Source organism: Theropithecus gelada, chromosome 8 (genome assembly GCF_003255815.1).
Source record: "Theropithecus gelada isolate Dixy chromosome 8, Tgel_1.0, whole genome shotgun sequence".
Lineage (NCBI taxonomy): Eukaryota > Metazoa > Chordata > Mammalia > Primates > Cercopithecidae > Theropithecus > Theropithecus gelada.
In genome coordinates this window covers 8,451,896-8,465,310 of record NC_037676.1, presented here as the reverse complement: position 1 = coordinate 8,465,310, position 13,415 = coordinate 8,451,896, and the positions used below count along the sequence as shown (strand labels likewise).

The window sequence follows — 13,415 nt, the reverse complement described above, 5'->3', positions numbered from 1 at the left end:
GTTATTTTTAATATAGTAAAACAGGGGCAATTAGCTCTTCCAGACCAACTAATAATACTTCTGCAAGAGCAGATGAGGACATAAGTAAACACTAACAAAAATCTCTTGCATACAAATACTTCATTTCCATGGAGTTTTAATCCAATTATACAACAGTTTCACGGTATATGTATTATGCTGTTTTCCCAGGCACCTTCTGAAAGGAACCAGCTTCTTCCCCTTTAAATCATGCCCTTGAGTGAAGTCTGCTAATCACATTTCTGACTCTGTGACCCAAGTTGAGCTAACACATAGTCTCCGTCCACGTGGCTTCAGTGGATGAACTTAGACACAAGCTGGTCCCACCAGGAAAGTGTTCCCAAAATGTTTAGCAATTGCAGTAGGGGAAGCAGGATCCCGTCCTTGCTGACCAGGGTATGGTTAGATTGGAGACATATCATCCATGTGTATTAGGGCAGAAAAAGCTATGAAAATCAGAACAGGGGCAAACAGAATTCAGGTGTCACTGAGGCCCAGGCTCTGGGCGTGCCCCAGCCCACGCAGCTGTCACCTTGTACTTCTTACCTGAACTAGTTTGAGTCAGATTTCTATCATTTACAATCAAAGAGGGCAGACTCATGGGGAACATCCTGGATCTTTGTCCCCCCCGCCATGGATTACATCTAACCACTAATTGATGGGACTCATCTATGGAGACCAGGTTACTCCTAGAATTTGATCAAGACTCTATTTTCACAACTATGTGTAACAGTGATATATGTGTCTATGTGTTGCAGAGAGGACAACCAAGCAAGTAATTCTATTTTTGTTTTCCCCCTGAGATAGAGTCTCACTCTGTCACCCAGACCGGAGTGCAGTGGCACAATCTTGGCTCACTGCAACCTCTGGTCTCCCAGGTTCAAGCGATTCTCCTGCCTCAGCCTCCCGAGTAGTTGAGATTACAGGCACTCCCCACCACGGCAAGCTAGTTTTTGTATTTTTAGTAGAAATGGGGTTTCATCATGTTGGCCAGGCTGGTCTCGAACTCCTGACTTCAGGTGATCTACCCACCTTGGCCTCCCAAAGTGCTGGGATTATAGACGTGAGCCACCGTGACTGGCTGACAACCAACTAATTCTGATTTTGGGATTTCTGGTGGCAATGGAAGAGATGGAATGAAAAGAAGAGAATAACAGTATGGGCATCGATAATATTTTTATATCACTGGTTACACCCAGGGTACACTCAGAGCTGTTGCACACATGGGTAGGACTGCCAGTGCTTGAGGTAATTCTTCGGGTCATGTTTCCTGACAGTAACTGCAAATCCCACCATCCCTGTGTAACTGGTACTTCGTTGGCTGAAAACACAATCCCTTAAAGAAGCCTTCTACAAAATCCAACATTACCAAGACTGGACACGTGGTATTTCTGCCAGTATCTGCAGTGACATGAATTGGCTAAATTTTTAAATTTTTTTCTATGTAATACTCTTTGGAATTTAAAAAATATATATTTTAAATTTTATTAAATTGACAGATAATAATTACAGATATTCATGGGGTACATAGTCATGTTTCAATACATATAATCTATAGAGATCAGATCTGGGCAATTACTACATCTGTATGTTCATCATCTCAAGCATTTATCATTTATTTGTGGTGGGAATGTTCAATATCCTTCTGGCTCTGTGAAATTACGGAATATGTTATTGTTAACTACAGTCACCCTAAAGGACTAGAGAACACCAGACCTTATTCCTCCTGTCTAGCTACAATTTTTTATCCTTTAAAAGAGTTTTGCTAGCAATATCTGCAATGAGTAGGGACTAAAAATCAATTTAATTTAATGAGGAAGTCAGAGCACAGATAAACCAAATAAAGGCAAGCCCTGCACAGGTGCTTCCTAAAATGCATATGCAGCATGGCAGAAAGTCCCTTAGCATGGGTGGGGTGGGGGGAACGCCTCAAGTATGGAGCTCACAGGTTCTGTGAGACCAATTACAGTCTCACAGACTGTAACCACTGGGGACCAATTACAGGCAAGGCACTGTGCTTCCTGCTGAGCACGGAGCGAGGTAACACAGAAATGACCATCACCTTTATGCAGTGTATTGTTTTTAGTAAGGCATCCTTTAAATATAGAAATACAGCTGTCCCTTGGCTTATGCAGGGGGGTGGGTTACAGGATATGTATATAAAATAATGGAGCATTTTCATATAATCTAAGCACATTCTCTTGTATACTTTAAGTCATCTCTAGATTACTTATAATACCAAACACAAAGCAAATGCTGTGTAAATAGTTGTTATTCTGTATCATTCAAGGAATAACGATAAGAAAAAGAGTCTGTGCATGTTCAGTAGAGACACAACCATGTGTTGCGTATTTCAGAATATTCCGATCTGAGGTGCTTGAATCCACACATGCAGAACCCATGGATGCAGAAGGCTGACTGTATACAATAAATTCCTGATTTTATTAAGTCCCAGGGTATGCCTGTCAGTTTAGGTTCATTTACATGGCATTGAAAGACAATATTCCTGCTGGGCGCAGTGGCTCACGCCTATAATCCCAGCACTTTGGGAGGCCGAAGAGGGCAAATCACCTGAGATCAGGAGTTTGAGACCAGCCTGGCCCACATGCCGAAACCCTGTCTCTATTAAAAATACAAAAATTAGCCGGGCATGGTGGTGGGTGCCTGTAATCCCAGCTACTTGGGAGGCTGAGGCAGGAGAATTGCTTGAACCTGGGAGGCAGAGGTTGCAGTGAGCTGAGATTGTGCCACTGTACTCCAGCCTAGACAACAGAGCGAGACTCCCTCTCAAACACAAAAACAAAAAAACAATATCCCATATCTCAGTGACTTAAAATAAGACAGCTTCCTTCTGGCTCTGGGTTGGGATGGCAGGAGACTCTACTCCTGTAGATACTCAGGGATCCAGATGGCTGAGCACTATTAGAGCAAACTAAATTTTGGCTCTTCAAGGTTCCATCCCAAGCGACATTCACTCCAATTCCATCACTCAGTGAAGTCACATCACCACACATCATTTTGAAGGCACCTCTCTCCTGAGTCCAGAAGTGGAGAGAATGGGAGAGATCTGGCAGGCATGCTCGTGACCAACACACGAGGAGAAGCACATCAGAATTCAAGCTTCTGGGTGAGGAGACCTCCCCTGGTTGGGGTACTCAGAGATTGCCTCCTTCAGGGTATTACACAGAAACAGTTCTGAGTGACTAACCAAAGAGTAGGGGTGGAGATGGAGAGCATTGCAGGCTGAGATTGCTACACGTGTAAAAGATCTGAGGTGGAAATCACTGTGGCTGCTGGAGACATTTCAGAGGGGCAAGTGAGAATCGAGACAGAGAAAGAACCACAGCCTGGGAGACTGGGCTCCTTATAGATATTGAACGATTTCCTAAAAATCTAAGAAAGCATGGTAAACGCTTTCATCACAAAAGGAATCAATCCGGTATGCCTTTTGGAAAGAAGAGAGAAGTTGGAGGAGTAAATCTGGAAAGACATTTAGGAGTTTGGCCATTTTCTAGGAGAAAGGTCTGAGAGCAGTTAGGGCTGCTGGTGGTGACACAGGGAGGCAGCCGCAGATTCCAGGTACATTGCACCTCACACTTAGTGAGATGGGGAGACTGGAGGATAAGACGGGAGGCAAAACTGTGAGCTCAGCTTCAGGCCCATGTTTCAGTGCCTGTGTCTTTCCCAGTGGAGGCGGAAAATAGACACTGCGTCCTGGGGCTTGCAGAAGACTTGAGCTGGAGGCACAGGCACAAGACGTATCAGCTGTGAATGGCCATGATGGGCTTTGAATGCAGGAGTTTGAATCATGGAAAGCATAGGATGGAAATATAGGAGGATTCCAACCTCCTACATAGCTAAAGTCAGTTAGAAGTGGTCAAGGAAGCAAAGAAAATAAGAACTTAGCCAGAGAGACAGCAGAATAACCCAGAGATTTTGTGGCCGCTGAAGCCAAGGGAAAAGGGCGTCAAGAGAAGTGGTAGCCACACTGGAGGTCACCAGGAGACATGAGAAAGGAAGTGTGCCTCTAGGGCTAGTGACATTAACATCTCCTGAAATAGAAGATCTTGTCCACAGAAGAGCCATTCATATTAGACACCAGCTGAATAGATAGAAGCGGAAACAGGTGTAGAAATTGAGCATGTTTACGTAAGTTTTCTGGAATTTTGTTTTAGAAATTAGAAGCTGGAGGAAGATTGGAGGTCAAAGGTACATTAAAATTATAAATAGATGTGTACATGTGTATGTGTGTGTGTGGACGTGTGAGAGACTTGAGTTATATTTGAAATGCTATTGGGGAAAATTTCATGGAGAGATAGTAGCTGAAAATGCAGAAGTAGAAAATATTCACTATATAATGTCTCTGAAATAGTAGGAAGAGAGGTACCTAGAGCATAGGATCGATTACTGGTTTTTTTCTTTCTTTTTTCTTTTCTTTTTTTCTTTTTTTTCTTTTTTTTAGACGGAGTCTCCCTCTGTCGCCCAGGCTGGAGTGCAATGGTGTGATCTTGGCTCACTGCAACCTCCGCCTCCCGAGTTCAAGTAATTCTCCTGTCTCAGCCTTCTGAGTAGCTGGGATTACAGGTGCCCGCCATCATGCCCGGCTAATTTTTGTATTTTTAGTAGAGATGTGGTTTCACCATATTGGCCAGGTTGGTCTCGAACTCCTGACCTCAGGTGATTCACCTGCCTCAGCCTCCCAAAGTGCTGGGATTACAGGTGTGAGGCCACCACACCTGGCCTCGATTACCCTTAAGTAGGAGGTACATTCTCTTCCATTGAAAAAGAGAAAGAGCAGAAAATAGGTGCACAGGCAAGCAGATCTGTATCCATTTTGTTGTGGGAAATTGCTTCCTCTCTGATGTTCTCTCTCTCTCTCTCTCTCTCTCTCTAGTGTGCTTCAAGTAGGGAATGATTAGTGAGTGATACTGTTTGCTAAGTAGTAAGAAAATAAAGAAGGGAAACACCGGAAGACACAGTGTGTTCATAGAAAAATGCTGGCAATGTCTACAGGCATATTGCTCCCTGAGTTAGCCTTTAGTTTCCTCTCTTTTTTGCTCCTACCTAGATTTCCAGTTTAACAGACCTCAATCCTGGAAGTCTGTGTCTATATTTTATATTTTAGGTGAGACTACACATAATATAATGCCTAAGAGTTCAACATAAAATACTAGCTTCTTTCACTAATAAATATCAAAGCCCTATTTCTGAGCATTCTGTGGAATTAGGGAAACAAGTGATTTAACTATAGTTAAAAAAAAATGGCAGGCTCTAGATTTAACAATTTCAACCTCATTTGATCTACCAATATTCAAGGAAAGGCCATACAAATCATTTTGCATGAAATAAAAATGTTGAACTTTTTCACATGTCAAAAATGCTTTGATGATGCAAACTTTTCTTACAGATTGCATATTTGAAGGAATAAAAAACGATAAAGTTCAATCACTGATTTTTTTCTCTTTTTATGGTGAAAGTTGAACATGAACAGTGCAGGTAGCCATTATCTGTGCTAAGGCAAGGCATACACACCTGAGAGACCAACAGACTTACTGTCATATGTATCAACTCCCGGCACCATGGGACTCTTGGTGTCCTGAAGGGACAAGAGCTCAGAGGGACACGTGACAAATGGGAAAGCCATGGGATGATGAGAGTCGGCGACTGAGCACGCAGATGACTACGGTCATGGGAGAGAGTGCGTGCAGGTGGAATGGGAGTGCAGGTAAAGCGCAGGTAACAGCTGTACCTGATCATCCCCTGTGTGTCTGTGAAACCGCCTTTGCAAAATTATATCTGAGGAAATTGTGACAGTGAAAGAAACCAGACCTAATCAACTCCACCTTGCTTCGAACCTTTAAGCTGTCCTTGTTCATTCCTGGACATAGACTGAATTAATTTTGGGAAGGTATTCAATTCTTGGTTTGATGCTGAAACAAAATTGATAACGGCCCTTTCCCGAAAAGGCCCCCTTCTTGCCTGGGGACCAGTCTGTCTTTGCAGGACTAATAATTAGCTCTAAGATTAGAAATTATGGTTTAGGGGTCATGCAGCCTCTGGCTCTGAGAGTCTGAACCTCCTCAAATTGCTGTCGGGGATCACATCACTCTTGCAAAACCTAACATCAGTGCTTGAGATATTTTGCAGACCCCGCACTTGCTGGATCAGCTGACACCACCCAGACCGGTAATCTGGCCCAACCAGTTCTGCCATTGCACGCAGGAACAGGAGATAGCAAGAAAAACTCACTTCGGCCCCCTGTGATTCCATCTCCCACCTGACCAAGGAGCACTACCGGCTCCTCAAGCCCTTACCCGCCAAATTATCTTTAAAAACTCAGATCCCTGAATGCTGGGGAGACTGATTTGAGTAATAATAAAACTCTGGTCTCCCACACATCTGGCTCTACGTGAATTACTCCTTCTCTATTGCAATTCCCCTGTCTTCATAAATCAGCTCTGTCTAGGCAACGGGCAAGGCAAACCCACTGACGGTTACATCTGTGTCCTTATCTCTGTTTTCAAAAAGAAGTGTTCCACTACGAACCAGAAACCAACATTCCACCAAACAATTATTCCAGTTGTACGAGCTTCGAACCAATCAGGGAGATTTATATTTCCATGCAATTTAAATGTAAGAAGTGTATTTAGATTTGGGTTTCAGTTCTTGTTGTTGTTCCTTACCTTGGTAAGCAAGTTTAAATCCTTGCCGGTTTTGCGAATGGTCACTGTAAAAGTGGATGAGGGTTTCATGCGTCGTGCTCAGCAGGGCCGCAGGGAGATCCGTGCCGCTAAATTGTCCAATCATGGGGCTGGTGTGGTAAGGTCCGTTTTGAATTTCAAGGAAGTCATGATTAGCTTCGGTAGAGAAATTCAGAAACTGAATATGGGCACCTGTGGAAAAACGTGCGAACTTAATGAAAGTTCATATCGAAATGTGTAAAATCAATGCTCATAAAAAGTGACTGAAGTGTTAGCAGTCTCCCCAGACAGTCCCTCTCTGTGAACTGAACCATGCCACGGAGGATGGCAGGCACTGTGGATGACAACGCACTCTGGCTCCATCATACCTCTGCCACTTTCTGCCTCATGGTCTTTTTCCAGGAAACTCATGTCCAGAAGTCAATTTGTTTGTGAAACATGAATATTATCAGCACCGTACCACAGAGCTACACAGGTAGAATCCTTAGAGTACCAACTAGCACACGCGCGCACGGGGATGATTTTGTCCAGTGACTTTTACGATTATGACAATCTTAAACATGAAGTTGTGATCGTCTGTTACATCACCCAAAAGCTAATTGATGGCTTTATCAAGGAAAAATAAAAACAAAACAAACAAACAAAAACAATTTTGGTCTTAAAACATGCAGCAGAGTTTTTTGTTTTTGTTTTATGTTTGTCTGTTTGTTTTGTCTGTTCTCCTTGTCCTATAGTTCCATGCAACAAACTTTAAAAGTGGCTTTTACACTAACTGGATGGTCACACCATTGCACAAGTTTTATTAGTTCAGCAAGTGATCATTTTCTATTGTGTTACGTGTGCAAAACAAAATATTGATGTTTGTGAGAAACCCAATCCAATAAACCCCACCATAACTTTCACGATTAAATCTAACAGCCTGGCATAGTTCAGCATACCAAAAGACTGTTCAAATGACCAGTGTCTCTGATATCATACTGATTTGTGAATTAAATAAGCTATGGCTGATAATTTAAAAGGAAACAATAACAAACAATTTAGAGTTATTTGCATTGTGGCATTTTTAAACTTATTTTACTAGCATGCCTTAGATATTCTAACTTATTTAAGCAATTTATATAGAACTCCAAAGACGTTAGTCTTTGCATAAATCCATGCAGTTAAGCTGGGCCGTAAAACCTAAACTAAGCTAACTAACGGCTGTTGTAGAGTGTTATTCCAATATGAAAGAAAGCTTTACTCTGCGTGGTTCTTCTCTTTTTGATAGATGAGAACTTAAATTTTTTTTTCATCTAATATGTTTCCTAGATTGGGAAAATTAAAGATAACACCTACTTGGGTTATCCTACTTAATTTTAAGTGCCGAAAAATATTCACACAAACATATCTACTCAGGTATCAAAGGAAAACACAGTTGTCAGAGGCCAGTACTTTGTAAAAAGGAAGAAAAAAGTCCAAGTGAAAAATTGTAGGGAAGAAACATCTAAAATCTCTCAACAAAATTTAAAGTCATACAAGAAAAACAATTTCATTAATTATGGAGAAACTTGGCAGGGAGAAGCAAAAGGGTAAATAATGCCCTGCCTGGGTGGGCATTGTGTGAGGCCAATGGTATGCCTGGGGTCTGATTTGCCAACCAAGATTATTCCCAGCACAGTAATCATCGCTATGCTCATAATTTACAGGTGAGTAAACCAAGGCTCAGAAATGTTAGCTGTTCTGTCTCATGTCACACAGGAAATGGCAGAGTAAGGTTTAACCCCGCACTCACTGACAAAGGCCTCACTTTTTCTGATTTGGTATGCCAATAGGCTAGACAAGAGCTGACAGTCTCATGATGGTAAAAATATTCCACTCTTCTTGGAGAAAATCAGTTTGTATTATGTTCAACCTTGATTGAAAGAGGATGAATTAAAAAAAATAGAATGTGAAAAACTGGAGGAGACAAAAAAAAAGAAGAAAAAGAAAGATCTTTAATAATTTAAGCAAACTTTAGAATTCTTTTTAGAACGAGTAGCTAGATTCATATCACACTGTCCAAGTCTATAGGCTGGTACTATATCACCAGTCAAGAAAGGGCTATCTCAGCCTGTGGTGGTCTTGGCCATTCTAACATCGTCTGCTGTATATAACCATGGTGGAACAACTCTTTAAATATACAACATTTCTGCAAATATTCAAAAATGTCAAATACTGCTGTTTGTCGAACAGCCACCAATAAGCTATTAATTTGTTTCTAAATTCCAGAAAATATTTTTGTTCAAAAGAAATTCAGAAGTGAGGAAAAAAAAAAGAAAAAAAAGGGGGGGAGGAGGGGGCAAGGAGGGGGGGGGAGGGGGAGGAGGGAGGGGGGGGGGGGGGAAGGGAGGGAGGGGAGAAAAGGGAGGGAGGGGTTCCAGGGGCTCCTGTATTCCTTGGTTTGGAGCTGTCTCCTCTGCCTGCTGTGACACCTGAGCTCCTGGACTGCTCAGCCAGTGGCACATCCAGATCTGCCTGTCCACTTACCCACTACTGAGCTAAAAACACAGTTTGATGGTATGGCCTATGAATCTAATAAAAATGAATTTTGTTACTAATAAATAATCTATACTGAAGAGTAGGTGTGTATGTGTGTGGCGTGTGCGTGCGTGCATGCATTTGTATGTGCACATGTGTGTTTGTGCGACTGCCTTATGAACACTGAATCCACGTGCTCCACAGAGTTTTATAGACATTCCTCACATTAATCACAACCAGGCGGATTCAAGAAGCTGACCCGAGAGCAATAGAAAACAACCTGTTGAATTGCCGGCACTTCTATGTGCCCAGAGTACCAGAAAGGAACACTGGGGCCAGACTGGAACACTTAATATCTAATGGTAGGGAAATGGGTGGAAATGTGCTCACTTCGGATGCGCACATGCAGACTTTAGACATATTTATCCAGAAACACATTTTGAAATTCATGAGCCGGCACAGTCACGAAAGATAACAACTTGCAAAGGGATCAGGGTGCAAAGAAATGGAGGATGTCCAACGTCTCAGAAGTACAGGATCCAGCGAAAGTGGTTTGTTACTGATTTGGAATTCAGCTTGAAAAGGAAATGGAATTATGACAATTATAATATTGTGAGCAAAATTACCATTTTAAGCAGGATAAATTATACAGCAACATATCAAACTACCTAATCCATATCAGAAAATAGAACAGAGCCCAGTTCTAATCTGGCTTAAAATAGAATTATTTAGCTATCTAATTTTCAGCAAATTGCATCCAGTTTGACATTGTAAAGCCCAAATAAAAGGATTAAAATAAGCATAACCTGGTTATCCTTCTATTATCTCAGAAAGTACTAAAAAATATATATTATTTCAACAACAACAACAAAAATCTGAACGCTTACCTTTGGTGGAATTTACCCAGCACCCTCTTATCCAATTGTGATTACATATTGAAAATTAAGTGCCTGTGACAAGTCACCTGCACAGAGAATTTTTGCCTTTGGCGTTGACAAAACTTTGAATAGTAGTGTGACCATGATCTCAGAGTTAAACCTTAGTCTTTAGTTGATAGAACCTGTGAATATTACTTGCTCTGTTTTGCACCTTCTGTGTGTAATAAAAATATAGCAAAAGTGTTAATACCTATGGAATTTATAGAACATTCTAAAGAACCTTTTATATTGTCCCTATATTTCTAGACAGTCCGATGGCATGGTAATTTTGGAGAGCATTGTGTGCACGATTAGTGCAGTAGATTTTAAGTATAAAAGGTAATGGAGTAAGGCAGATAGAAATCTTGGTTGCGTTTCTGTTAATGGTGCCCTTAGACACTCTCAAGAAAACAGAGACAGAAATCCTGAGTTGGTTGAGTTCTGCCAGAGCATCACAAAACAACAAGCCAAGTCTGTGAAAAGGAAAGAAAATGGCACACAACTATTGGGTTTAGCTACTAGATAACTAAACTAGAATTTGGTTTAGCTATTAAAAACAGCACTTAAATAATGTCCTATGTCATGCAGTTACAATACTTCAAAATAGCCCTATGGGACTGATATTTTATCATATTCCCTTTAAAAATAAGGAAGCAAGTTTCAAAAACATTCTGGTATCTTGTATAATCATTGGTAGGACTAAGATTTCTACTCAGCTCAACTCAGAGCCCCAAATTGTGAGCAACCACAGCTTATGCTGCCAACTGCCTCAGTCCTTTTGGCTAGAGTTCTCTTGGTCATTTTGAGGGACAGGCTGTGTGGGTCACTGTGGGTTACTGAGGCAGGGTGTAGAAAACAGTTGTTCCTGGAATGAATAATTAGGAAAATGAGGCAGGATGATTTCCACATGATACCAAAGCAGCTAATTGCTTTTACCAATTCTAACTGTGGCTTGATCCATGGGAATGGGCTCTGGGAGTAGAGTTAATCAAAAGAATTATTTGACTAAACTGGCAACTGCTTAACTCCTGGATTAGATAATCGATCAGGCAATTCCACGCTTATCCAGTTGTATGGGAAGATCCGTAATACCCAATAAAATCCTCCCAAGGTGAAAAACATCACATATATTTTTCTTCAAGAAATGGCAATAATGTCTTGTATTCCGGATAAGCGTTATTACTCAGAGTAACTGGAGGAGCACGCTTACTGGTAGAACAGCTGTGCCCTGAGAATCCAAATCCCAAAACTGACAACCAAGGGGACACATATGTATGTTCAGATGCTAGATATACAATCCAAAGCCTAGAAATTACATTTAAGAAAGCTTTGCAAGAACAATTTTTCATTTTTTCTTTTGTAATTCACTTTGGAGTTTTGATTTGTCATGCTGTTTCATACTCAATAATATTATATCTCTATTTTCAACTTGCCAAAATCTCATGATTTCTACATGTTTACATGAAAGCAATTTTTCTTAAATAATATTTATAAGAATCTTGTGAAAATTTTTGTGCATTCCTCATCTTATTTAGATTGAAAGTACTCTTCTATAAATTGGAGAAAGGCTTCCTGAAGGAGTTTGACTCCAGCATCCAAGGAACTGGAGTTGCTTTGGGAAGATGCCAAATTCATTTCTTACTTCAGCCAGGGGCACTGAATCAGAATTTAGGAAACAGGCCACGAGAAGCTACATTGTAACAACACAACCTCCATTGAGGCTTCTGGCACAAATAAAATTTGAGCACCCTGGCCGTGCAGTCATTTTCCTTGTTACTTATGGTTGCAAGTTTAAGTAGATACAAATGACACTCTCTTAGGGTCTAAGGCAATCAAGCTTCCCATAATGTCTGTTTCTTGATGAAATTTCCAGTGATACTTCAAAAGAAACATTGTTTAACACAGTTTCCCAAACCTCTGAAAACAGACGAGGGGAGAGGCAGTATAGTGATGCAATGCACCATTTGCCCTTACAGGAGGAGCTGGTTAACTCTACCATGATTACTCGTGTGAACTACCTAACACATATATGTCTTTTCTGAGTATTAAAGAAGACATATCTTCTGGCTATTCTATTGCAACCTGATCACCGAGCTCACCCTAACAGCATTATCCTGGTAAGATATTTTTTTGTGAGACGTCAGCTGAAATACCTGTCTACCTTCTCAACCTCCCTGTTTGTCCCGTTAGGAAATAAGGGGCCCTTTTCTGAGTTGTAACCACAGGAAATGTTCCAGAATCACTTTATGGTTTGGGTATTAATAGAAAGCAACATGAGACACCAAAAAGGGGAGAAGTCATAATTACAAGATAATTGTGGTCACCACTGCTATATTCCCATTTTGTTTCACATAAGAAACTTCTGGAGTGAGCACTTGATTTTTAAGTGCAGACGTCTGAGCTTGAACCCCAACTTACTTCCTCAAAATTTCCAAGGATATTATCTGATATTTGCTTATGATCTGGGAGATTCTGAGAAGAGCTTGCTGACAAGAATAAGATAAGGTTCAGAGAAAGAAAAATGACCTGCGCAGTGCTGTGGGTATAAATTAGGAATTGAACAGGAGAACCTGACTCAGATGAAATCGTTCACATGCTGCAGAAGTGTGGTTTGACATTTGATAACAAGACTCACGACGTTGGTTTAAAATTCATGTGCATAGAAGGGAGATTTGAAGCTCTGGTAGTGGATATTACGAGGGAGAAGAGGCAGGAATTAAGGAAGGCCATGAATATATAGAAGTAATTTACTTAAATATTTTTCACTATAAAACAATGTGGGGGCCGGGCGCGGTGGCTCACGCCTGTAATCCCAGCACTTTGGGAGGCCAAGACGGGCGGATCACAAGGTCAGGAGATCGAGACCATCCTGGCTAACACGGTGACACCCCGTCTCTACTAAAACATACAAAAACCTAGCCGGGCGAGGTGGCGGGCACCTGTAGTCCCAGCTACTCGGGAGGCTGAGGCAGGAGAATGGCGGGAACCGGGAGGCGGAGCTTGCAGTGAGCCGAGATCGCGCCACTGCACTCCAGCCTGGGCGACAGAGCGAGACTCCGTCTCACCAAAAAAAAAATAAATAAATAAAAATAAACAAACAAAAAGAAAAGAAAACAAAACAAAACCAAAAAAACGATGTGGGGTTGAAAGCTAGATAGTAAAAATTTCTCAGATTCTGCAAATTGCTCGAAAATGATGTAAGCCCTAGAAAGAACTCCTACCCAGGGGCATCATCATTCCAAATGTTGACCATGTCAGGGGACGCATGGCCACTCACATCCCT

The 13,415-nt window shown here is 41.4% G+C and overlaps 1 protein-coding gene across 1 annotated transcript in view; it reads right to left on the bottom strand.

The window, feature by feature from the left end:
- Positions 1–13,415, bottom strand: part of CSMD1 (CUB and Sushi multiple domains 1) — a 2,061,182-nt gene that overhangs the window by 195,483 nt on the left and 1,852,284 nt on the right. The window contains exon 40 of the mRNA XM_025393463.1: positions 6,702–6,911. Within this exon, the coding sequence (XP_025249248.1) occupies positions 6,702–6,911 (210 nt within the window). The remainder of the gene's footprint in view (positions 1–6,701; positions 6,912–13,415) is intronic.